At 46.9% G+C, this 25,711-nt stretch overlaps 1 protein-coding gene across 8 annotated transcripts in view; it reads right to left on the minus strand.

Moving 5' to 3' along the window:
• Positions 1 to 1,622: 1,622 nt before the first annotated feature.
• uba1 (ubiquitin-like modifier activating enzyme 1) overlaps positions 1,623 to 25,711 on the minus strand; it is a 54,682-nt gene continuing 30,593 nt past the window's right edge. For 7 of the 8 annotated variants that reach the window (XM_031794886.1, XM_031794890.1, XM_031794891.1 and 4 more), the window contains 15 exons: positions 23,334 to 23,510; positions 19,525 to 19,635; positions 19,052 to 19,269; positions 18,276 to 18,457; positions 13,964 to 14,160; positions 12,669 to 12,733; positions 12,092 to 12,287; positions 11,336 to 11,410; positions 10,667 to 10,856; positions 8,144 to 8,232; positions 7,361 to 7,453; positions 6,761 to 6,952; positions 2,968 to 3,069; positions 2,714 to 2,814; positions 1,623 to 2,507 (listed from right to left, as the gene is read on the minus strand). In XM_031794886.1, the coding sequence (XP_031650746.1) occupies positions 2,372 to 2,507; positions 2,714 to 2,814; positions 2,968 to 3,069; positions 6,761 to 6,952; positions 7,361 to 7,453; positions 8,144 to 8,232; positions 10,667 to 10,856; positions 11,336 to 11,410; positions 12,092 to 12,287; positions 12,669 to 12,733; positions 13,964 to 14,160; positions 18,276 to 18,457; positions 19,052 to 19,269; positions 19,525 to 19,635; positions 23,334 to 23,510 (2,124 nt within the window). In that variant the 3' untranslated portion in view covers positions 1,623 to 2,371. The remainder of the gene's footprint in view (positions 2,508 to 2,713; positions 2,815 to 2,967; positions 3,070 to 6,760; positions 6,953 to 7,360; positions 7,454 to 8,143; positions 8,233 to 10,666; positions 10,857 to 11,335; positions 11,411 to 12,091; positions 12,288 to 12,668; positions 12,734 to 13,963; positions 14,161 to 18,275; positions 18,458 to 19,051; positions 19,270 to 19,524; positions 19,636 to 23,333; positions 23,511 to 25,711) is intronic. The other variant, XM_031794887.1, reaches the window with a different exon arrangement.

Consider the following 25,711-nt stretch of genomic DNA (forward strand, 5'->3'; position numbering starts at 1 on the left):
GGAATCAGGAAACAGCGCTGATGATCCTAAAAGGTGCAGACTAGTCCGTCCCGAAAGGAAACAGGGCTGATGATCCTAAAAGGTGCAGACTAGTCCATCCCGAAAGGAATCAGGAAACAGCGCTGATGATCCTAAAAGGTGCAGACTAGTCCGTCCCGAAAGGAAACAGGGCTGATGATCCTAAAAGGTGCAGACTAGTCCGTCCCGAAAGGAATCAGGAAACAGCGCTGATGATCCTAAAAGGTGCAGACTAGTCCGTCCCGAAAAGGAAACAGGAAACAGCGCTGATGATCCTAAAAGGTGCAGACTAGTCCGTCCCGAAAAGGAATCAGGAAACAAATGGAAAAACAAGCTCAAGTGATGTGACCCCTTTCCCTTAAAGCCTGATAGAAGGCAGTAGTCAGACCTGTTACAGGACCAACCCTGGGGGGGGGGGGGGGTCCCATCTCAGGGGTTAGAGGCCAGGACTGGCAGGGGTTCATTCACCACATATCTGTATTTACAGTCAAACTACAATGCAAGGCAGTGATTTTGATTTGGGAGAAAAATGGTGGTCTTTCTTGTTATACAAATTTGATCATGAAGACCCTGAATGAGTTTTTTTGGCGTAACTGGGTCATGACTTGTGTTTTAAAATGCAAAAAGCAACAGGGGAGAAGAGAGAGAGAGGTAGGGTACAGGGAACCAGAGCGGTCGGGGTACAGGGAACCAGAGCGGTAGGGTACAGGGAACCAGGAGGTAGATGGTACAGGAACCAGAGCGGTAGGGTACGGGAACCAGAGCGGTAGGGTACAGGGAACCAGAGCGGTAGGGTACAGGGAACAGAGCGGTAGGGTACAGGGAACCAGAGCGGTAGGGTACAGGGAACCAGAGCGGTAGGGTACAGGGAACAGAGCGGTAGGGTACAGGGAACCAGAGCGGTTAGGGTACAGGGAACCAGAGCGGTAGGGTACAGGGAACCAGAGCGGTAGGGTACAGGGAACCAGAGCGGTAGGGTACAGGGAACAGAGCGGTAGGGTACAGGGAACCAGAGCGGTAGGGTAAGGGAACCAGAGCGGTAGGGTACAGGGAACCAGAGCGGTAGGGTACAGGGAACCAGAGCGGTAGGGTACAGGGAACCAGAGCGGTAGGGTACAGGGAACCAGAGCGGTAGGGTACAGGGAACCAGAGCGGTAGGGTACAGGGAACCAGAGCGGTAGGGTACAGGGAACCAGAGCGTAGGGTACAGGGAACCAGAGCGGTAGGGTACAGGGAACCAGAGCGGTAGGGTACAGGGAACCAGAGCGGTAGGGTACAGGGAACCAGAGCGGTAGGGTACAGGGAACCAGAGCGGGTAGGGTACAGGGAACCAGAGCGGTAGGGTACAGGACCAGAGCGGTAGGGTACAGGGAACCAGAGCGGTAGGGTACAGGGAACCAGAGCGGTAGGGTACAGGGAACCAGAGCGGTAGGGTACAGGGAACCAGAGCGGTAGGGTACAGGGAACCAGAGCGGTAGGGTACAGGGAACCAGAGCGGTAGGGTACAGGGAACCAGAGCGGTAGGGTAAAGGGAACCAGAGCGGTAGGGTACAGGGAACCAGAGCGGTAGGGTACAGGGAACCAGAGCGGTAGGGTACAGGAACCAGAGCGGTAGGGTACAGGGAACCAGAGCGGTAGGGTACAGGGAACCAGAGCGTAGGGTACAGGTAGGGTACAGGGAACCAGAGCGGTAGGGTACAGGGAACCAGAGCGGTAGGGTACAGGGAACCAGAGCGGTAGGGTACAGGGAACCAGAGCGGTAGGGTACAGGGAACCAGAGCGGTAGGGTACAGGGAACCAGAGCGGTAGGGTACAGGGAACCAGAGCGGTTAGGGTACAGGGAACCAGAGCGGTAGGGTACAGGGAACCAGAGCGGTAGGGTACAGGGAACCAGAGCGGTAGGGTACAGGGAACCAGAGCGGTAGGGTACAGGGAACCAGAGCGGTAGGGTACAGGGAACCAGAGCGGTAGGGTACAGGGAACCAGAGCGGTAGGGTACAGGGAACCAGAGCGGTAGGGTACAGGGAGAGGGTAGAGACACTAAACCCTTAATAGCATTAAAATAAGCAGATACACAGAAAGTCTAAAAAGTCCAATATACAAACTCCTTCATCCCTCAACACATCACATCACAGCGCCTGGTAACACCAGCCCCAATGACACGCTATACAATACAACACTTTGAGTGGTCAAAAGTCGTGCACTATATAGGGAATAGGGTGCCATTTTGGACTCATCCTCTCAACCAATCAGTGCTCCAATAACCATTTAAACCAAGTGACTTATCCAAAGCCTTCTCTTCTCTCCTCCCTCAGTGATTCCCCGGTGTGTGTGTGTGTGTGTGTGTGTTGGTTCAGCGGATGGTGTATCTGACGTAGGGAACCTCCACATCTTCGTCAGTCAGGTCGTTGCAGCACAGCTCAAATACCAGGGCTTTAACATGCTTCCCCAGCTTCTTCTTAGAAACCTTGGTCACAATCTCTGTCATCCTGGAGAGGAGAGAGGAGGTGGGAGCAAGGGAGAGAACAGACTCAACATTTTAAACAAGCCATCTCCACTAAATGGAGAAACTGTTTTAAGTTCTGCTCCTTCCTGTTGTTAACTGTCAATAAAATATTTGATTCTTCCATTTCAGACATGCCTCTCAATCAGGGCTGGAAGTCCCATATTTCTGAACACAAACCACGGAACTCACGGTAACAGCAGCCTCTCCTTGAGTTTAGCTGCAGGCATGAAGAAGGAGTAGAGCATCGAGACTCCCTGAGACAGCATGGTGATCTCCAACTGATGCTCATTCTACAGGGGAGACAGAGAGGAGGAGAGCACCGAGACAGCAGGGTGAGAGGAGGAAGAGCACCGAGACAGCAGGGTAACAGGAGGAAGAGCACCGAGACAGCAGGGTGAGAGGAGGAAGAGAAAGTTCACCGAAGCACAGAAACTCAGGGGTACCTTGAAGTAGTCCAGGAACTGTCGGAGAGTCATCTCCTCTCCATTGGCCTGCAGACCCTTCACCTCAAAACGATCCCACAGAGACCAGTCAATCTCATAGTACTATGGGGGGAGAGGAGAGATGGGGGGAGAGGTGAAGGGAGGGAGGGGTGGAGAGACGGAGAGGGGAGAGAGATGGGGGGGGGGGGGGGAGAGGGGAGAATATCTGTTAGTGCTTCAACACTAAATGATTGGCCTGTCTACTACAGCACTACACAGAGAACCATCTACTACAGCACTACACAGAGAACCATCTACTACAGCACTACACAGAACCATCTACTACAGCACTACACAGAGAACCATCTACTACAGCACTACACAGAGAACCATCTACTACAGCACTACACAGAGAACCATCTACTACAGCACTACACAGAGAACCATCTACTACAGCACTACACAGAGAACCATCTACTACAGCACTACACAGAGAACCATCTACTACAGCACTACACAGAGAACCATCTACTACAGCACTACACAGAGAACCATTTAGATATTGATGAAAGGGTAGATACCGTCTAGGTATTGATCCTGTCTAGGTATTGATACGGTCTAGGTATTGATGAAACAGTAGATCCTGTCTAGGTATTGATACGGTCTAGGTATTGATGAAACAGTGGATCCTGTCTAGGTATTGATGAAACAGTTGATCCTGTCTAGGTATTCATGAAACAGTAGATACTGTCTAGGTATTGATGATACTGTCTAGGTATTGATACGGTCTAGGTATTGATGAAACAGTGGATCCTGTCTAGGTATTGATGAAACAGTAGAAACTGTCTAGGTATTGATACTGTCTAGGTATTGATGAAACAGTAGATACCGTCTAGGAATTGATGAAACAGTAGATCCTGTGTAGGTATTGATACTGTCTAGGAATTGATGATCCTGTCTAGGTATTGATGAAACAGTAGATACTGTCTAGGTGTTGATGAAACAGTAGATCCTGTCTAGGTATTGATGATCCTGTCTAGGTATTGATGAAACAGTAGATACTGTCTCGGAATTGATGATACTGTCTAGGTATTGATGATCCTGTCTAGGTATTGATGAAACAGTAGATCCTGTCTAGGAATTGATGATCCTGTCTAGGTATTGATGAAACAGTAGATACTGTGTAGGTATTGATGATCCTGTCTAGGTATTGATGAAACAGTAGATCCTGTCTAGGTATTGATGAAACAGTAGATCCTGTCTAGGAATTGATGATCCTGTCTAGGTATTGATACTGTCTAGGTATTGATGAAACAGTAGATCCTGTCTAGGTATTGATAAAACGGTAGATCCTGTCTAGGTATTGATGAAACAGTAGATACGGTCTAGGTACTGATGATCCTGTCTAGGTATTGATACTGTCTAGGTATTGATGAAACAGTAGATCCTGTCTAGGTATTGATAAAATGGTAGATCCTGTCTAGGTATTGATGAAACAGTAGATACGGTATTGGTATTGATGATCCTGTCTAGGTATTGATGAAACAGATACCATCTAGGAATTGATGAAACAGATACCATCTAGGAATTGATGAAACAGATACCATCTAGGAATTGATTAAACAGATACCGTCTAGGAATTGATGATCCTGTCTAGGTATTGATGATCCTGTCTAGGTATTGATGAAACAGTAGATCCTGTCTAGATATTGATGATCCTATCTGGGTATTGATGATACAGTGGATCCTGTCCAGGTATTGATGATACTGTCTAGGTATTGATACTGTCTAGGTATTGATGAAACAGTAGATCCTGTCTAGGTATTGATCCTGTCTAGGTATTGATGAAACAGTAGATACCGTCTAGGAATTGATACTGTCTAGGTATTGATACGGTCTAGGTATTGATGAAACAGTAGATCCTGTCTAGGTATTGATACGGTCTAGGTATTGATGAAACAGTAGATACCGTCTAGGTATTGATGATCCTGTCTAGGTATTGATGAAACAGTAGAAACTGTCTAGGTATTGATACTGTCTAGGTATTGATGAAACAGTAGATACCGTCTAGGAATTGATGAAACAGTAGATCCTGTGTAGGTATTGATACTGTCTAGGTATTGATGATCCTGTCTAGGCATTGATAAAACAGTAGATACGGTCTAGGTATTGATGATCCTGTCTAGGTATTGATGAAACGGTAGATCATGTCTAGGTATTGATGAAACAGTAGATCCTGTCTAGGTATTGATACTGTCTAGGTATTGATGAAACAGTAGATACTGTATAGGAATTGATGATACACTCTAGGTACTGATGATCCTGTCTAGGTATTGATGAAACGGTAGATACGGTCTAGGTATTGATGATCCTGTCTAGGTATTGATGAAACGGTAGATCCTGCTTAGGTATTGATGATCCTGTCTAGGTATTGATGAAACGGTAGATCCTGTCTAGGTATTGATGATCCTGTCTAGGTATTGATGAAACGGTAGATCCTGTCTAGGTATTGATGATCCTGTCTAGGTATTGATGAAACAGTGGATCCTGTCTAGGTATTGATGAAACAGTGGATCCTGTCTAGGTATTGATGATCCTGTCTAGGTATTGATGAAACAGTAGATCCCGTCTAGGTATTGATACTGCCTAGGTATTGATGAAACAGTAGATCCTGTGTAGGTATTGATACCATCTAGGTATTGATGAAACAGTAGATCCTGTCTTGGTATTGATGATCCTGTCTGGGTATTGATGATAGTGGATCCTGTCCAGGTATTGATGATACTGTCTAGGTATTGATGAAACAGTAGTTCCTGTCTAGGTATTGATACTGTCTAGGTATTGATGAAACAGTAGATCCTGTCTAGGTATTGATGAAACAGTGGATCCTGTGTAGGTATTGATACTGTCTAGGTATTGATACTGTCTAGGTATTGATGAAACAGTGGATCCTGTCTAGGTATTGATCCTGTCTAGGTATTGATGAAACAGTAGATCCTGTGTAGGTATTGATGATCCTGTCTAGGTATTGATGAAACAGTGGATCCTGTCTAGGTATTGATGAAACAGTAGATACCATCTAGGTATTGATGATCCTGTCTAGGTATTGATCCTGTCTAGGTATTGATGAAACAGTAGATCCTGTCTAGGTATTGATAAAACAGTGGATCCTGTGTAGGTATTGATACTGTCTAGGTATTGATACTGTCTAGGTATTGATGAAACAGTGGATCCTGTCTAGGTATTGATCCTGTCTAGGTATTGATGAAACAGTAGATCCTGTGTAGGTATTGATGATCCTGTCTAGGTATTGATGAAACAGTGGATCCTGTCTAGGTATTGATGAAACAGTAGATACCATCTAGGTATTGATGATCCTGTCTAGGTATTGATCCTGTCTAGGTATTGATGAAACAGTAGATACCGTCTAGGTATTGATGAAACAGTGGATCCTGTCTAGGTATTGATGATCCTGTCTAGGTATTGATGATCCTGTCTAGGTATTGATGAAACAGTAGATAACGTCTAGGTATTGATCCTGTCTAGGTATTGATTAAACGGTAGATCCTGTCTAGGTATTGATTAACACTCATCCAACAGTAACCCATGGACTAGAAGGTTCTAAACCGAGTTTCCACTTTGCAGCACAGGAAAGGTTTTAATGCCCCCGCCCTCCCTAAAGCCCCAGTCTGGAGGATTGTACAGGTCTTATGCCACCGTGTTGCAGTCCAAGACAAAATGTTCACACCGAGGGAAAATGATTGGGTCGTCTGGACTTGTTCAGGGGGGTGGGAAGGCCTCCCCGGTCCTGTACCTTGTGGCTGGGAGCAGAGATGGGTTCTGAGAAGGTGAAGAACGGCAGCGCCAGGTTCATGAAGCCGTTCTTAAACGACTCCACCTTCTTGTGTCCCTGAACGATCTTGATGAGCTCCAGACAGACCAGACCTACGACCGCCGACGTGGTGGTCGCTATCGCAGGAATGATCTTCCCAGCTATCAGCTTACTCTGGAGAGAGGGGGAGAGAAGAGAGAGAAAGAGGAGAGGGAGGAGAGGGAGAGAGGAGGGAGGAGAGAGAGGGGAGAGGGAGAAGAGGGAGGAGAGAGATAGAGAGAGGGAGAGAGAAGAGAGGGATATGAGAGGGAGAGAGAAGAGAGGGATATGAGAGGGAGAGAGAAGAGAGAAGAGAGGGATATGAGGGGGAGAGAGAAGAGAGACAGTATATGGTGGTTGCCATGGCAGAATGATCTTTCTGGAGAGGAGTCAGATAGACATCTGAACAGCCTTCTTGGGGCTTGTTTTGCTCCAGGCCTTCAGTGGAAACAGAAAAGCCTGCATCTGAAGTCAAAAGTCTGGTGGAAATGTGACATCAATGGCTGTGTGAAGGGGCATGTCAGTGTGTGAGTGTTCACCCACCTTGTGTCTGTCGGCAGGGGGAATGTGATAGTTCTCTGCTCGTAGGTTGGACGCCGCCACGATGAAGTCCATGTGGAAATTAGAGTCATCATCCTGGAACACAGTCGCACAGTTAATCAAACACACAAATGGAAAGGGTTGAGGATGTAAGTATGACAGGACTTGAAAGGTGTTGTAGGTGAGAGAGAGAGTAGAGAGAGGGTAGAGTAAAGGGAGAGAGTAGAGTAAAGGGAGAGAGTAGAGTAAAGGGAGAGAGTAGAGTAGAGTAAAGGAGAGTAGAGTAAAGGGAGAGAGATTAGAGTAGAGTAGAGTAAAGGAGAGTAGAGTAAAGGGAGAGAGATTAGAGTAGAGTAAAGGGAGGGTAGAGTAAAGGAGAGTAGAGTAAAGGGAGAGAGTTGAGTAAAGGGAGAGAGTTGAGAGTAGAGAGGGTAGAGTAAAGAGAGAGAGTTGAGTAAAGGGAGAGAGTAGAGTAAAGGGAGAGAGATGAGAGTAGAGTAAAGGAGAGTAGAGTAAAGGGAGAGAGTAGAGTAAAGGGAGAAAGATGAGAGTAGAGTAAAGGAGAGTAGAGTAAAGGGAGAGAGTTGAGTAAAGGGAGAGAGATGAGAGTAGAGTAAAGGAGAGTAGAGTAAAGGGAGAGAGATTAGAGTAGAGTAGAGTAAAGGAGAGTAGAGTAAAGGGAGAGAGATTAGAGTAGAGTAAAGGGAGGGTAGAGTAAAGGAGAGTAGAGTAAAGGGAGAGAGATGAGAGTAGAGTAAAGGGAGGGGGGTAGAGAGAGATCTGTACCTTCTCAAAGTCGATGGCAGTGAGTTTAAAGTGAGAAGAAGCTTCAGGTCCAGGCAGCAGAGCCTTCAGTTCCTCCAGCCTGTTGTCATCTACACACACGCCACGCAGACAGACACACACCATGCAGACAGACACACACACACACCACGCAGACAGACACACACACACACACCACGCAGACAGACACACACACCACACAGACAGACACACACACACACACCACGCAGACAGACACACACACACACACCACGCAGACAGACACACACACCACACAGACAGACACACACCACGCAGACACACACACACACACACACACCACGCAGACACACACACACACACACACACCACGCAGACACACACACACACACACACGCCACGCAGACAGACACACACGCCACGCAGACAGACACACGCCACGCAGACAGACACACACGCCACGCAGACAGACACACACGCCACGCAGACAGACACACACGCCACGCAGACAGACACACACGCCACGCAGACAGACACACACGCCACGCAGACAGACACACACGCGCCACGCAGACAGACACACACGCGCCACGCAGACAGACACGCGCCACGCAGACAGACACACGCCACGCAGACAGACACACGCCACGCAGACAGACACACGCCACGCAGACAGACACACACACACGACACGCAGACACACGCCACACACGCCACGCAGACACACACACACGACACGCAGACACACACACACACGCCACGCCACGCAGACAGACACAAACACCGACACACAAACACCGACAGACAGACAGACACAAACACACCGACAGACAGAGACACACACACCGACAGACAGAGACACACACACCGACAGACAGAGACACACACACCGACAGACAGAGACACACACACCGACAGACAGGGAAAGTGACCAATGAGATATGTAGTAGGGTCATCTCAGATGGGAGACAGTCCGTGGTTATTACACCCTCTTAGGAAGACACTTTAAACACCCGCCTTCAGTCAGAAAGTAACCTGGACGTTTCTCATTCAAACGTTGGGACACACAACTTCATTCAGCAGCAAACACATTGAGCTAGAAATCCTTTCAGAGGACACCTCACGCCTGCGCTCCAACGGGCTCCTACCGGTCCCCTTCAACTACTGTTTACACATCCCTACAGGGACAAGGTTGACCGTCACTAGACCCCACTGTGTTTATACATCCCTACAGGGACAAGGTTGACCGTCACTAGACCCCACTGTGTTTATACATCCCTACAGGGACAAGGTTGACCGTCACTAGACCCCATTGTGTTTATTCATCACTACAGGGAGAAGGTTGACTGTCACTAGACCCCATTGTGTTTATACATCCCTACAGGGACAAGGTTGACCGTCACTAGACCCCATTGTGTTTATACATCCCTACAGGGACAAGGTTGACCGTCACTAGACCCCATTGTGTTTATATATCCCTACAGGGACAAGGTTGACTGTCACTAGACCCCATTGTGTTTATACATCACTAGACCCCATTGTGTTTATACATCCCTACAGGGACAAGGTTGACCGTCACTAGACCCCATTGTGTTTATACATCACTAGACCCCATTGTGTTTATTCATCGCTACAGGGACAAGGTTGACTGTCACTAGAACCCATTGTGTTTATACATCACTAGACCCCATTGTGTTTATACATCCCTACAGGGACAAGGTTGACCGTCACTAGACCCCATTGTGTTTATACATCCCTACAGGGACAAGGTTGACTGTCACTAGACCCCATTGTGTTTATACATCACTAGACCCCATTGTGTTTATACATCCCTACAGGGACAAGGTTGACTGTCACTAGACCCCATTGTGTTTATACATCACTAGACCCCATTGTGTTATACATCACTACAGGGACAAGGTTGACTGTCACTAGACCCCATTGTGTTTATACATCACTAGACCCCATTGTGTTTATACATCCCTACAGGGACAAGGTTGACCGTCACTAGACCCCATTGTGTTTATACATCACTACAGGGACAAGGTTGACCGTCACTAGACCCCATTGTGTTTATACATCACTAGACCCCATTGTGTTTATACATCACTAGACCCCATTGTGTTTATACATCCCTACAGGGACAAGGTTGACCGTCACTAGACCCCATTGTGTTTATACATCACTAGACCCCATTGTGTTTACACATCCCTACAGGGACAAGGTTGACAGTCACTAGACCCCATTGTGTTTATTCATCACTACAGGGACATGGTTGACTGTCACTAGACCCCATTGTGTTTATACATCCCTACAGGGACATGGTTGACTGTCACTAGACCCCATTGTGTTTATACATCCCTACAGGGACAAGGTTGACCGTCACTAGACCCCATTGTGTTTATACATCCCTACAGGTAGAAGGTTGACCGTCACTAGACCCCATTGTGTTTATACATCACTAGACCCCATTGTGTTTATACATCACTACAGTGAGAAGGTTGACTGTCTCTAGACCCCATTGTGTTTATTCAATCTCATCCTCACCGACGTTGGCGTTAGCGCTCTGCAGCTCCTGGTCGGAGACGTGGATCTTGACCCCTGACCTGGGGACGAAGGTGGGCACCGATAGGCTGTCCAGGATCTTAGCCACGCCGACACGGTCAGTAGAGCCCTGCATGCCGTACGACTGGGCAAACAAGTTGGCTCCTGACATCACATAGTCCATATGGAGGTGCTAGAGAGAGAGAGAGAGGAGACAGTCTCCAACCGTGGACAGGGTTGAGACGGGGACAGGGGGGAGACACGGGGACAGGGGGGAAGACACGGGGGGACACGGGGACAGGGGGGAAGACACGGGGACGGAGACACGGGGGGGACACGGGGACAGACACGGGGACAGGGGGGGAGGGACGGAGACAGGGGGGGAGACACGGGGACAGGGGGGGGGGACGGAGACACGGAAGGAGACACGGGGACAGGGGGGGGGGGACGGAGACACGGAAGGAGACACGGGGACAGGGGGGGGAGACACGGAAGGAGACACGGGGACAGGGGGGGGGAGACACGGAAGGAGACACGGGGACAGGGGGGGGAGACACGGAAGGAGACACGGGCACAGGGGGGGGGGGAAACACGGAAGGAGACACGGGGACAGGGGGGGAGACACGGACGGAGACACGGAGGGGAGACGGGGACAGGGGGTAAAGGACTCACGTTGCTGGTACTGAACTCTAGAGGGTGAGGACATCTCTTTGGACCGGACCAGAAGGGGGCGCCAGAGCTGGTCAGCTGAGAGAAGAGCATTGATATCAGTACAACAAAACCACATTCAAACAGTGTGTGTGTGTAACGGTGTGTGTGTGTGTGTGTGTGTGTGTAACGGTGTGTGTGTGTGTGTGTGTGTGTGTGTAACGGTGTGTGTGTGTGTGTGTGTGTGTAACGGTGTGTGTGTGTGTGTGTGTGTGTGTGTGTGTGTGTAACGGTGTGTGTGTGTGTGTGTAACGGTGTGTGTGGTGTGTGTAACGGTGTGTGTAACGGTGTGTGTGTGTGTAACGGTGTGTGTGTGTGTGTAACGGTGTGTGTGTGTGTGTAACGGTGTGTGTGTGTGTGTAACGGTGTGTGTGTGTGTGTAACGGTGTGTGTGTGTGTGTAACGGTGTGTGTGTGTGTGTGTAACGGTGTGTGTGTGTGTAACGGTGTGTGTGTGTGTACGTGTGTGTGTGTAACGGTGTGTGTGTGTGTAACGGTGTGTGTGTGTGTGTGTGTGTAACGGTGTGTGTGTGTGTGTAACGGTGTGTACGGTGTGTGTGTGTAACGGTGTGTGTGTGTGTGTAACGGTGTGTGTGTGTACGGTGTGTGTGTGTAACAGTGTGTGTGTGTGTAACAGTGTGTGTGTGTGTGTGTGTAACAGTGTGTGTGTGTGTAACAGTGTGTGTGTGTGTAACAGTGTGTGTAACGGTGCTCCATGTACCTGTTCTGGGGGGAAGTTGTGCAGTAGTTGACAGATGTTGTTGCTGTACTGACACTGCCAGTGGTGACGGGCCCAGGTGACACAGTCGGCCCAGCTGTGAGGGCAGTCCGTCACCAAGCTCTTATAGACGGCCTCCAACACCTCTAGAGGCTGGGCTCCAGGCAGCTTCAGGGTCCTCTCCAGGAACTTAGCATCACTAGGTCAGGAAACATCAACACAGCCGATACTAAACTGATCCAGACGACCTCCAACACCTCATATCTGGGTCGAGTATCAGAACCACGAGACTACGACAACTTAGAAATAGTTTCAGACGCCACAGAGAGACGGAGTTCATTGAAAAAAACGTATTTATAACTGATGCATTTCTCTTTGCGGTGGCTCCACACAGAACACCGGAATAATTATCACCGCAAACAACTACTGTTCATGTCTCAATCGATCCCCAAAAGGCAATGGGGTTGTCAGCTAGTGATTTGTAATAACGTCCGCCTTCATTCAAACTAGAAGATAACACAAACACACGTCACAACCACAGCAGGTAAAATGTTTAAACATGCTAAATTGGTGGACTTACGTGAGGTACTGCATGGCATTCTCCGATGGCTGTTTAAAGAGACCCTCAAACTCATCACGGGCCCACTGGAGACGAGGGAGAGAGAGAGACCAGAGAGTTACCACACACACTGCATATACAGGACGTCCCCCAGCTTAGAGAAGGATGGAGCGAGGCCGGTTTGAATCCCAGCTTAGAGAAGGATGGAGCGAGGCCGGTTTGAATCCCAGCTTAGAGAAGGATGGAGCGAGGCCGGTTTGAATCCCAGCTGAGAGAAGGATGGAGCGAGGCCGGTTTGAATCCCAGCTTAGAGAAGGATGGAGCGAGGCCGGTTTGAATCCCAGCTTAGAGAAGGATGGAGCGAGGCCGGTTTGAATCCCAGCTTAGAGAAGGATGGAGCGAGGCCGGTTTGAATCCCAGCTGAGAGAAGGATGGAGCGAGGCCGGTTTGAATCCCAGCTTAGAGAAGGTTGGAGCGAGGCTGGTTTGAATCCCAGCTTAGAGAAGGATGGAGCGAGGCCGGTTTGAATCCCAGCTGAGAGAAGGATGGAGCGAGGCCGGTTTGAATCCCAGCTTAGAGAAGGATGGAGCGAGGCCGGTTTGAATCCCAGCTTAGAGAAGGATGGAGCGAGGCCGGTTTGAATCCCAGCTGAGAGAAGGATGGAGCGAGGCCGGTTTGAATCCCAGCTTAGAGAAGGATGGAGCGAGGCCGGTTTGAATCCCAGCTGAGAGAAGGATGGAGCGAGGCCGGTTTGAATCCCAGCTTAGAGAAGGATGGAGCGAGGCCGGTTTGAATCCCAGCTTAGAGAAGGATGGAGCGAGGCCGGTTTGAATCCCAGCTTAGAGAAGGATGGAGCGAGGCCGGTTTGAATCCCAGCTTAGAGAAGGATGGAGCGAGGCCGGTTTGAATCCCAGCTTAGAGAAGGATGGAGCGAGGCCGGTTTGAATCCCAGCATAGAGAAGGATGGAGCGAGGCCGGTTTGAATCCCAGCTTAGAGAAGGATGGAGCGAGGCCGGTTTGAATCCCAGCTGAGAGAAGGATGGAGCGAGGCCGGTTTGAATCCCAGCTTAGAGAAGGATGGAGCGAGGCCGGTTTGAATCCCAGCTGAGAGAAGGATGGAGCGAGGCCGGTTTGAATCCCAGCTTAGAGAAGGATGGAGCGAGGCCGGTTTGAATCCCAGACATGCTCTTGAGTCACTCAAACCCAAACTGCTACGGGACAATGGACAAGTACTCTTCTCCTGCAGGGTGTGTGTGTGTTACCTGCAGGGTGTGTGTGTGTGTGTGTTACCTGCAGGGTGTGTGTGTGTGTGTTACCTGCAGGGTGTGTTCGATGGCGTTGGGGAAGTTCTTCAGCGTGCAGATGGGGATGGATTTCTCCGGGGGGTCCTGGGAGGAGCTGTATGACTCTGTCAGGAAGGGGATGACCACCTGCACGTTTCCTTTGGTTCCCAGAGTCCCGGACTCTAACAGGGGCTTCCTGTAGTAGACACACCTCCGGTCCATATACATACCTACAGGACAGACAATATGACAAACTAACAGGGGCTTCCTGTAGTAGACACACCTCTGGTCCATATACATACCTACAGGACAGACAATATGACAAACTAACAGGGGCTTCCTGTAGTAGACACACCTCCGGTCCATATACATACCTACAGGACAGACAATATGACAAACTAAAAGTATGGCCCTGTAACATCAGTCAACTCAAAAATGAGCCATTTTGGGAAATCTGACATGTGTCCTATTCATAATATATATTTTTTTCTTCTTCTCTCTAAAAAAAGGTTTGTTGTACAATTAAAAAATAAACTCTGCATTTAAAACAGTCAGCGATAATTGAATAAATTCAGGGCTTGTGAACCTCAAGACAAATATAAGCTTTCCACAACCATAAAACACACTGATCATTGAATTATTTAATCAAAAATAGTTTAACCTGCTTTATTTGAAATAATCACTGATCTGGCTTTTAATTCTGTTTATACAAATGCCCTTTTTGTTGTTGTTGTTGTTATTATAAATGTCCCCAGAACCTAATGCATAATGTACATTCACTAATAATGTAGCAGGCATTAGGCTATAGAACATCAACACAGGTTTCATTAATATGGAACACCGTATCAAAATAACACTTTGAGTGTCAAATAAGCTTGTTGACCAATCAGGACCTGAACGTCACATTATACATTTAACGCGTTCATACATGTTTTAGTTTATTACACATTGATTACAGCATCACACGTATTTCATATGTCACAACGATTCATCGATACGCCTGCTATGATGCTGGTAAAGTTGTCTCGCTCACCTACAGTGCTGGTCATAAAATAAAAAGCTAGCTAGCTCATGGAGACAAACAATGTGCTTCCCCAAAAACATAGCAAAACAACATCTGTTTCAGTAGCTATAGTTAGCTAGCTATATAGCTAGGTGTCATCATCTAAAACAACCCTAGTTCTTATTTGATTAATGGTGGTCGGACCCATCTATGTGGAGCTAGCCACAATAAGGATTAGCCACAATAGTGAACTTTGCTGGTTAGCCTTCAAAATAAAAGTATGTAATTGACAGTGATACAAATGAAAACAAATATAATATTCCCATAATTAAATAGATTATGCTAAACGAGGTTGGAATGTTATATAAAAATGTAAAATACAATAATTTGTTAATTTGACAATACACTGGATGTATTATACTTTAGAGTTGCATTGTGGGGGATCCTTATTTCACTGTACAGCCTTACCTATGGATTGTGGATCAATAGCATGGGGCATCAGTCTACTCAGCGACTCCCAGAAAACATTACGGGACCCTGAAACAACTGAATTGAATTGAGACACATTTATTGTCAACCGATGTGTATCGAACACTATCCCAGAGGAAAAACAATACTGCGTGGATGTTTTGGAGTCAGATACCTGGAGGAGGACATGGGGAAAGCATATCTTGGGTAGACTGATACCCCATTCCCACTATTGTGCTTAATTCTTATTGTGGCTAGCTTCACAACACATAACCCGGTCCAGTCGAGCCTCACTAGCCAGATGAAGCCAGCTGGCTGCGTATAACGTTAGCTTTGGGCAACAGGGTTAAGTAGCTGGCTAGCTATTTATTTTAATGAACTGAAGTTCAATTTCAATAGGTGAACAACAAGTGGCTACCTAGCTAATACTTGCTCACAAGGATTCCTAAATCATTGTTAAGGATAATGAAATGTTTTCAGGCTGGTTGTATTGGTGCTATCTAGCAACCAAGCTAAAGCCAGCAACCAAGCTAAAGCCAGCAACCAAGCTAAAGCTAGCAACCAAGCTAAAGCCAGCAACCAAGCTAAAGCCAGCAACCAAGCTAAAGCCAGCTACCAAGCTAAAGCCAGCTACCAAGCTAAAGCTAGCAACCAAGCTAAAGCCAGCAACCAAGCTAAAGCCAGCAACCAAGCTAAAGCCAGCTACCAAGCTAAAGCCAGCTACCAAGCTAAAGCCAGCTACCAAGCTAAAGCCAGCAACCAAGCTAAAGCCAGCAACCAAGCTAAAGCCAGCTACCAAGCTAAAGCCAGCTACCAAGCTAAAGCTAGCAACCAAGCTAAAGCCAGCAACCAAGCTAAAGCCAGCTACCAAGCTAAAGCCAGCAACCAAGCTAAAGCCAGCAACCAAGCTAAAGCCAGCTACCAAGCTAAAGCTAGCAACCAAGCTAAAGCCAGCAACCAAGCTAAAGCCAGCAACCAAGCTAAAGCCAGCTACCAAGCTAAAGCCAGCTACCAAGCTAAAGCTAGCAACCAAGCTAAAGCTAGCTACCCCAGAAGTTGCGGTCAAACAAATAATGCCTTATTACCATTGCGGTATTGTAAACACGTCGTTTGTGGCCGGTGTGTGCTTGTTTGCAGACTTTTTTGTACAGCTTCGACAGTGCTACTGATAGTAGTGGTGGCGCTTGTCTTGCACGTGCCAATTCATCACACACAACATTCTATAATAGAATTGTGTGATTTGACGTGTCGAATTAAAAAGCTTATTTATCTTTTTTTGACACGTAAAGACCCAAACGGCGTTCCATACATCAACAATCTCTCAAGCCCATGTCCTGGTGAGTAGCTAAAACACGGACTAGACAGCTAGTATAACGGCCTTTGGCTAAAATGCTGCTAGCAGTATGTGGTACTGTAATGATGCGCGTAACAGACTGAGAATTAATTTCCCAGAACCTATGCTCATGGATACTCCCGTTTTAGTATGGTCTGTTCAGCACGCAATTTGAGTAGTTAAGACAAACAGGATGCATTTATCCTCTGTTACAGCACATAGGGAGTTGAAACTGCTTGTTTTCAGAGAGGAAGTGATCTCTCATCTTTGCAGTTGTGAGTGGTAGGGGGAGGGGCTTGGGAGAGAGGCAAAGCGAGAGGTTTCACTGTCGCCAACATGTGTCAACAATAAGTCGGAATGAGTTTCTCTGGGTTTATTTTGGACCTCAGCTTGTCGCCTGCCTTCCTGCCTCTGGGACAATGACTCCTGTTAGGTCGGAGAGATGAGCATCCCGTCATTATATACAGATCTCTGGTGTAAAAGGTGCACAGCCCAGAAAGAGTGAACGAGACCATAAAGACAACATGAGAACAAGAGGACATAAACGCTCAGAAATATATATCTCACCTTGTTTAATCATGTAAACCCCAGAAATATATATCTCACCTTGTTTAAGCATGTAAACCCCAGAAATATATATCTCACCTTGTTTAAGCATGTAAACCCCAGAAATATATATCTCACCTTGTTTAAGCATGTAAACCCCAGAAATATATATCTCACCTTGTTTAAGCATGTAAACCCCAGAAATATATATCTCACCTTGTTTAAGCATGTAAACCCCAGAAATATATGCTGTTTTACCATGTAAACCCCAGAAATATATATATCACCCTGTTTAACCATGTAATCCCCAGAAATATCTCACCCTGTTTTACCATGTAATCCCCAGAAATATCTCACCCTGTTTTACCATGTAATCCCCAGAAATATATCACCCTGTTTTACCATGTAAACCCCAGAAATATCTCACCCTGTTTTACCATGTAAACCCCAGAAATATCTCACCCTGTTTTACCATGTAAACCCCAGAAATATCTCACCCTGTTTTACCATGTAAACCCCAGAAATATCTCACCCTGTTTTACCATGTAAACCCCAGAAATATCTCACTCTGTTTTACCATGTAAACCCCAGAAATATCTCACCCTGTTTTACCATGTAAACCCCAGAAATATCTCACCCTGTTTTACCATGTAAACCCCAGAAATATCTCACCCTGTTTTATCATGTGTGGCAGCAACTGATCCTGAAAAAACAGGCCCGTCAATGTTCTACCTCCGTACGTTACACACAGCAACAGGAAGTCTATGTTCTACCTCCGTACGTTACACACAGCAACAGGAAGTCTATGTTCTACCTCCGTACGTTACACACAGCAACAGGAAGTCTATGTTCTACCTCCGTACGTTACACACTGCAACAGGAAGTCTATGTTCTACTTCCGTACGTTACACACTGCAACAAATGGGAACAGGAAGTCTATGTTCTACCTCCATACGTTACACACAGCAACAGGAAGTCTTTAGGGCGCGTCTTACGTGCGTCAACGTTGTCCAGAGCGTTGGCGACTCCGTGGAGGCTCTCGAAGAAGTCGTCATCGTAGACACGCTCGGTGTCGGGCCCGACGCGGTTCTGGTGTCCCGTGATCCGGATGGACGGGTTCATCTGCTTCACCGCCGCCGCCGCCGTCTCGCTCTTCATCTTCGTCACGTCCCACGGCCTGAATACAAACCAAAACACAACTACTTAAACACGCAACACTTTACAAAATAAGTGACAAAAGATGAATAATTACATGGTATCGTCCTCCCTGTATAGGGCACTATGAAATGACCCCAGATCAGTAGTGGTGCACTACGTTTGAAATGACCCCAGATCAGTAGTAGTGCGCTACGTTTGAAATGACCCCAGATCAGTAGTAGTGCGCTACGTTTGAAATGACCCCAGATCAGTAGTAGTGCGCTACATTTGAAATGACCCCAGATCAGTAGTAGTGCGCTACGTTTGAAATGACCCCAGATCAGTAGTAGGGCGCTACGTTTGAAATGACCCCAGATCAGTAGTAGGGCACTATGAAATGACCCCAGATCAGTAGTAGGGCACTATGAAATGACCCCAGATCAGTAGTAGGGCACTATGAAATGACCCCAGATCAGTAGTAGGTCACTATAAAGTAAACAGGGTGTCATTAGGAACACATACAATGTCCATAACAGTCAAAACACTAACTGAAGGCCAAGATAAAAGAGATGGGCTTTTCACACATTATATAAAACCTCCTCATGGTACTAGTCGTCTCCTCCTCCTCTCTCACCTGAAGAGGAACTGTCTGTTGAGGTTGGATTTCTCTATGGTGTCCATGTCCGTCACGATGACCTCACCCTCCCCGCTGGCCAATCCAATCATGGCAAAGTTCTTCAGCAGCTCACAGCCAATAGCGCCAGCCCCAACCAGGAAGTAACGTTGTTTAGCCAACTCCTCTTGCAGCTGGGAGCCAAACACAGCGATCTGGCCGTCATAACGGCTGTTCCTCTGGGGGGGGGAGGGGTTTTATACGTCATTAACAACATGTGTTCTGTATCTGCAGGGTCTGGATGTGTGCGAGTGTGTGTGTGAGTGAGGGTGTGGGGGGGTTGTGCTAGTGTGATAAATAAATCATAACGCAAAAAAAAAAAAATTGTCATACCCCTACAAGACACAACAGAACTAAATATTTACGCATATGATAACCACGACCCAACCAGCTAGTGTGTGTGTGTGGTAGGTGTGTGTGTGGGGTATACTCACAGGGGCACAGTCCTCCTCAGTGAGCATGGCTCCTCCCTCTTCCTCAGACAGACACTCCAGAGCATCAAAATACAACCACTGCATTATGGGCATGAACTTCCCTGTACACGCCTAGGACACACACACACACACACACACACAGTTATAATACTGTACAGCTACTGCATTATGGGCATGAACTTCCCTGTACACGCCTAGGACAGACACAGTTATATACATACTGGAACATGTTCCGATATTCCTCCAATGGCATTGAGGAGTACACCACATCTGTCATTGGCTTCATCAATAAGTGCAACGATGACATCGTCCCCTCAGTGACCGTACGTACATTCCCCAACCAGAAATCATGGACTACAGACAACATCTGCACTGACCTGAAGGCTAGAGCTGCCGCTTTCAAGAAGCGGGACTCTAACCCGGAAGCTTATAACAAATCCCGCTATGCCCTCCGACGAACCATCAAACAGGCAAAGTGTCAATACAGGACAAAGAGTCATACCGGCTCCGAAGCTCGTCGGATGTGGCAGGGCCTGTAAGCCATTACAGAATACAAAAAGGGAAGCACAGCCAAGAGCTGCCCAGTGACACGAGCCTACCAGACGAGCTAAACAATTTTTATGCTAGTTTTGAGGCAAATAACACAAAAGGAACACCTGTGTGAGAATGCTATTCATTGACTACAGCTCAGCGTTCAACACCGTAGTGCCCTCAAAGCTCATCAATAAGCCCCTCGGGGGTGCGTGCTCAGTCACCTCTTGTACTCCCCGTTCACCCACGACTGCGTGGCCAGGCATGACTCGAACACCATCATTACGTTTGCCGATGACACAACCGTGGTAGGCCTGATCACCGACAACGATGAGACAGCCTATAAGGAGGAGGTCAGAGACCTGTCAGTGTGGTGCCAGGACAACAACCCCTCAATCAATGTGATCAAGACAAAGGAGATGATTGTGGACTGCAGGAAAAAGAGGACCAAGCATGCCCCCATTCTCATCGACAGGGCTGTAGTGGAGCAGGTTGAGAGCTTCAAGTTCCTTGTTGTCCACATCAACAAACTAGAATGGTCCAAACACACCAAGACAGTCGTGAAGCGGGCACAACAAAACCTATTTCCCCTCAGGAGACTGAAAAGATTTGTCATGGGTCCTCAGATCCTCAAAAGGTTCTACAGCTGCACCATCGAGAGCATCCTGACTGGTTGCATCACTGCCTGGTATGGCAACTGCATGGCCTGCAAGACACTACAGAGGGTAGTGAGAACAGCCCAGTACATCACCGGGGCCAAGCTTCCTGCCATAGGAACTCTATACCAGGCGGTGTCAGAGGAAGGCCCAGTACATCACTGGGGCCAAGCTTCCTGCCATAGGACCTCTATACCAGTCAGAGGAAGGCCCAAAAAGTTATCAAAGACTCCAGCCAACAGTCAGACTGTTCTCTCCGGTACCGCTTGCCGTGCGGTACCGGAGCGCTAAGTCTAGGTCCAGGAGGCTTCTAAACAGCTTCTACTCCCAAGCCATAAGACTCCTGAACAGCTGATCAAATGGCTACACAGACTATTTGAACCCCACCCCCCTCTCCTACGCTGCTGCTACTCTGTTATTCTCTATGTATAGTCACTTTAATAACTCTACCTACGTGTACACATTACCTCGATTAACCGGTGCTCCTGCACATTGACTCTGTACCGGTACAACCTGTATGTAGCCTCGCTGTCGGTATGTTATTGCTGCTCTTAAATGGCTTGTTCCTTATACTTCTTATTCGTATTTGTTAAACTGCATTGTTGGTAAGTAAGTAAGCATTTCAATGTAAGGTCCTACCACCTGTTGTATTCGATGCATGTGACTAATACAATTAGATTTATTGAGGGAGAACAGACATGATTGCCATATTGTAATTACTTCGCCACCATGGCCTATTTATTGCCTTAACTCCCTTATTTACACTCACTGTACATAGACTTTTCTTTTTTTCTACTGTATTATTGACTGTATGTTTGTTTACTCCATGTGTAACTCTGTGTCGTTGTATCTGTCGAACTGCTATGCTTTATCTTGGCCAGGTCGCAGTTGTAAATGAGAACTTGTTCTCAACTGGCCTACCTGGTTAACCAGTTGATCCTAGGGCTGAATACTGCCCCCTTTGGAGGAAGTGCGTGCCCATAGTAAACTGAAAATATTTTTTTCCAAAATTGCTAATATATGCACATAATAATTATTATTGAATAGAAAACACTAAAGTTTCTAATTTTTAGTTTTTAAATTATGTCTGTATGTAAAGCAGAACTCCCAGGGCAGCCTTTCTTCCAAACTCTCTTGTCAACAGAAAAGTTGGGACAACTTTGACGTCATCGCCCCCACCCTTCCCAACCAGCTACGGATCCAGGAACAGTTTCTATGTGTTCAGCGCGATGTCTGCTTTCAAATGATTTGTGAGAATCTAGCGCGCCCCCGTCCTTTGGCGGGCTAAAACATTTGGGTCACGCGAATATACATGCACTCTGCCTTTTTTTCCATGAAGCACCAATTGACTTCGGTTTGTCCATTCGCGCTGATCTTTGTTTTACACGATTAAAACATCCTTAAGCTCGATTCTGCACTTAGTTTGACCAGTTTAGTCAACATATAATATGTAATTTTGAAGTTTTGATGCGCAAGAGTGCGGGACCAGAAGTCATTTTGGGTGCATTTCAGCTGAAGCTGTTGGCATATGCTAATACAGAGACACACAACTTGAAACCAAACGATGTATTGGGTAAGTATAACTCCTTCCACGTCTTCTGATCGAAGAACATCAAAGGTAAGGGAATATTTATGTGGTTAATTTTGGGTTTCTGTGCTCTCCAAACGTAGAGGAGACATACAGCTAATATCATATTATAGCCTAGTGAACGAATTCTGTAACGTTAAAAATAAATGTATCAGGTTGCATTAAGAAGAAGTGTATCTTTGTAACTATATGTAGAACATGTATATTTAGTCATGTGTATTGCTTGTTATCTGACGTTATCTGTCGGAGCTATCATCATTTCTCCGGACATTTGAGTAGCATTTTTCAAAAATGACGTCATTGTAAACAGAGATTTATGGATATAAATAGCATATTATTGGAAAAAAATAAAATGTACTGTATAACATGTCCTATTACTGTCATCTGATGAAGATTTTCAAAAGGTGAATTATTTATTTTTTAATCCTGCTTTTATCATTTTATATTTTCTGGGACAAAATGGCCGCCTCTTGTCTTTTGTTTCGGTGGTGGTCTAATATAAATGTGTGGTGTGTTTTCGCCGTAAAACATTTTAGAAATCTGACTTGCTGGGTAGATGAACAAGGTGTTTATCTTTCATTTGAGCTATTGGACTTGTATAGGTGTGCATTTTGCGTTATGGTAATGAGCTGAGCCTGTAGTCACGATCCCGGATCCGGGATGGGTAGGATCAACTGGTTTTAAATAAAGGTGTTCTCAACTGGCCTCCCTGGCTAAATAAAGGTGTTCTCAACTAGCCTACCTGGTTAAATAAAGGTGTTCTCAACTAGCCTACCTGGTTAAATAAAGGGGTTCTCAACTAGCCTACCTGGTTAAATAAAGGTGTTCTCAACTAGCCTACCTGGTTAAATAAAGGTGTTCTCAACTGGCCTACCTGGTTAAATAAATGTGTTCTCAACTAGCCTACCTGGTTAAATAATGGTGAAATAAAACCAAAACATGATTCTCTCCCCCACAGTAACAAGGTGTCGGACAACATAAAGAACACATCAGAGAGCAGAAACAGCTCTGACCGGAAGTGAGCGGCTCCTTACCTTCAGAACTTCCTGTGCGGCCAGTCCACCAATGAAAGCGTTGAGTGGTGCCAGGTCGCCGGCGGAGACGAAGGCCAGTTTCTTAATGAGCTTGTCATCCAGCTCGTCCACTTTGGCTGACCCCGTCTGGCCGGAGTTAACCTCTTTAGCCAGGGACACCAACTCCTCTCCATCAGCCTGGAACACAAAGAAAAGCACTCAAACATTTTGAATGGCAGCTAAAAAGCTAGTGGGTGCTACTAAACAACTAGACTAAAGAAGCTAAAACACACTAGGGAAATAGAAAATAAGCTGAACATATTTACTCAGTCACAAGATCCTGCATGAGTTTTCCACAAATAACCAGTCCAATGGAAATGAATAGGATTATCAGTGTGTGTCAGGTAGGGTTGAGCGCTAACCAGATTTACATATCGCCATTCCTTCTATCATCCTTGGATTTACAGTATTACCGGCTACGTACACAAGGGGGTGCCAGAAAACACAAGCCCATTGGGTGTCTATTACCGGAAAGATAGCGCATTTGCTATTACTTGTGCAAATGTTAACAAGCACAAACAGAAAAAAAATATGAAAATTGGCAAGACAGGCAGTTCAACTCAGTCATACATAAATAGATAGGAGCTACCGAAAAATCTAACAGCCATCACAGTGAGGGGCTGCTGCCAACACACAGACTCAAACCTAACAGCCATCACAGTGAGGGGCTGCTGCCAACACACAGACTCAAACCTAACAGCCATCACAGTGAGGGGCTGCTGCCAACACAGACTCAAACCTAACAGCCATCACAGTGAGGGGCTGCTGCCAACACAGACTCAAATCTAACAGCCATCACAGTGAGGGGCTGCTGCCAACACACAGACTCAAACCTAACAGCCATCACAGTGAGGGGCTGCTGCCAACACAGACTCAAACCTAACAGCCATCACAGTGAGGGGCTGCTGCCAACACAGACTCAAACCTAACAGCCATCACAGTGAGGGGCTGCTGCCAACACAGACTCAAACCTAACAGCCATCACAGTGAGGGGCTGCTGCCAACACAGACTCAAACCTAACAGCCATCACAGTGAGGGGCTGCTGCCAACACAGACTCAAATCTAACAGCCATCACAGTGAGGGGCTGCTGCCAACACAGACTCAAATCTAACAGCCATCACAGTGAGGGGCTGCTGCCAACACAGACTCAAATCTAACAGCCATCACAGTGAGGGGCTGCTGCCAACACAGACTCAAATCTAACAGCCATCACAGTGAGGGGCTGCTGCCAACACACAGACTCAAACCTAACAGCCATCACAGTGAGGGGCTGCTGCCAACACAGACTCAAACCTAACAGCCATCACAGTGAGGGGCTGCTGCCAACACAGACTCAAACCTAACAGCCATCACAGTGAGGGGCTGCTGCCAACACAGACTCAAACCTAACAGCCATCACAGTGAGGGGCTGCTGCCAACACAGACTCAAACCTAACAGCCATCACAGTGAGGGGCTGCTGCCAACACAGACTCAAATCTAACAGCCATCACAGTGAGGGGCTGCTGCCAACACAGACTCAAATCTAACAGCCATCACAGTGAGGGGCTGCTGCCAACACAGACTCAAATCTAACAGCCATCACAGTGAGGGGCTGCTGCCAACACAGACTCAAATCTAACAGCCATCACAGTGAGGGGCTGCTGCCAACACAGACTCAAATCTAACAGCCATCACAGTGAGGGGCTGCTGCCAACACACAGATTCAAATCTAATAGCCATCACAGTGAGGGGCTGCTGCCAACACACAGACTCAAGTCTAACAGCCATCACAGTGAGGGGCTGCTGCCAACACACAGACTCAAATCTAACAGCCATCACAGTGAGGGGCTGCTGCCAACACACAGACTCAAGTCTAACAGCCATCACAGTGAGGGGCTGCTGCCAACACACAGACTCAAATCTAACAGCCATCACAGTGAGGGGCTGCTGCCAACACACAGACTCAAATATCTAGACACTTTAATAATGAGATGTAATACATGTATCACTAGCCACTTTAAACTATGCCACTTTATGTTTACATACCCTACATTACTCATCTCAGATGTATATACTGTACTCGATACTATCTACTGCATCTTGCCTATGCCGCTCTGTACCATCACTCATTCATATATCTTTATGTACATATTCTTTATCCCTTTACACTTGTGTGTATAAAGTAGTTGTTGTGAAATTGTTAGGTTAGATTACTTGTTGGTTATTACTGCACGGTCGGAACTAGAAGCACAAGCATTTCGCTACACTCGCATTAACATCTGCTAACCATGTGTATGTGACCATTAACATCTGCTAACCATGTGTATGTGACCATTAACATCTGCTAACCATGTGTA

Source organism: Oncorhynchus kisutch, linkage group LG17, assembly GCF_002021735.2.
Source record: "Oncorhynchus kisutch isolate 150728-3 linkage group LG17, Okis_V2, whole genome shotgun sequence".
NCBI lineage: Eukaryota > Metazoa > Chordata > Actinopteri > Salmoniformes > Salmonidae > Oncorhynchus > Oncorhynchus kisutch.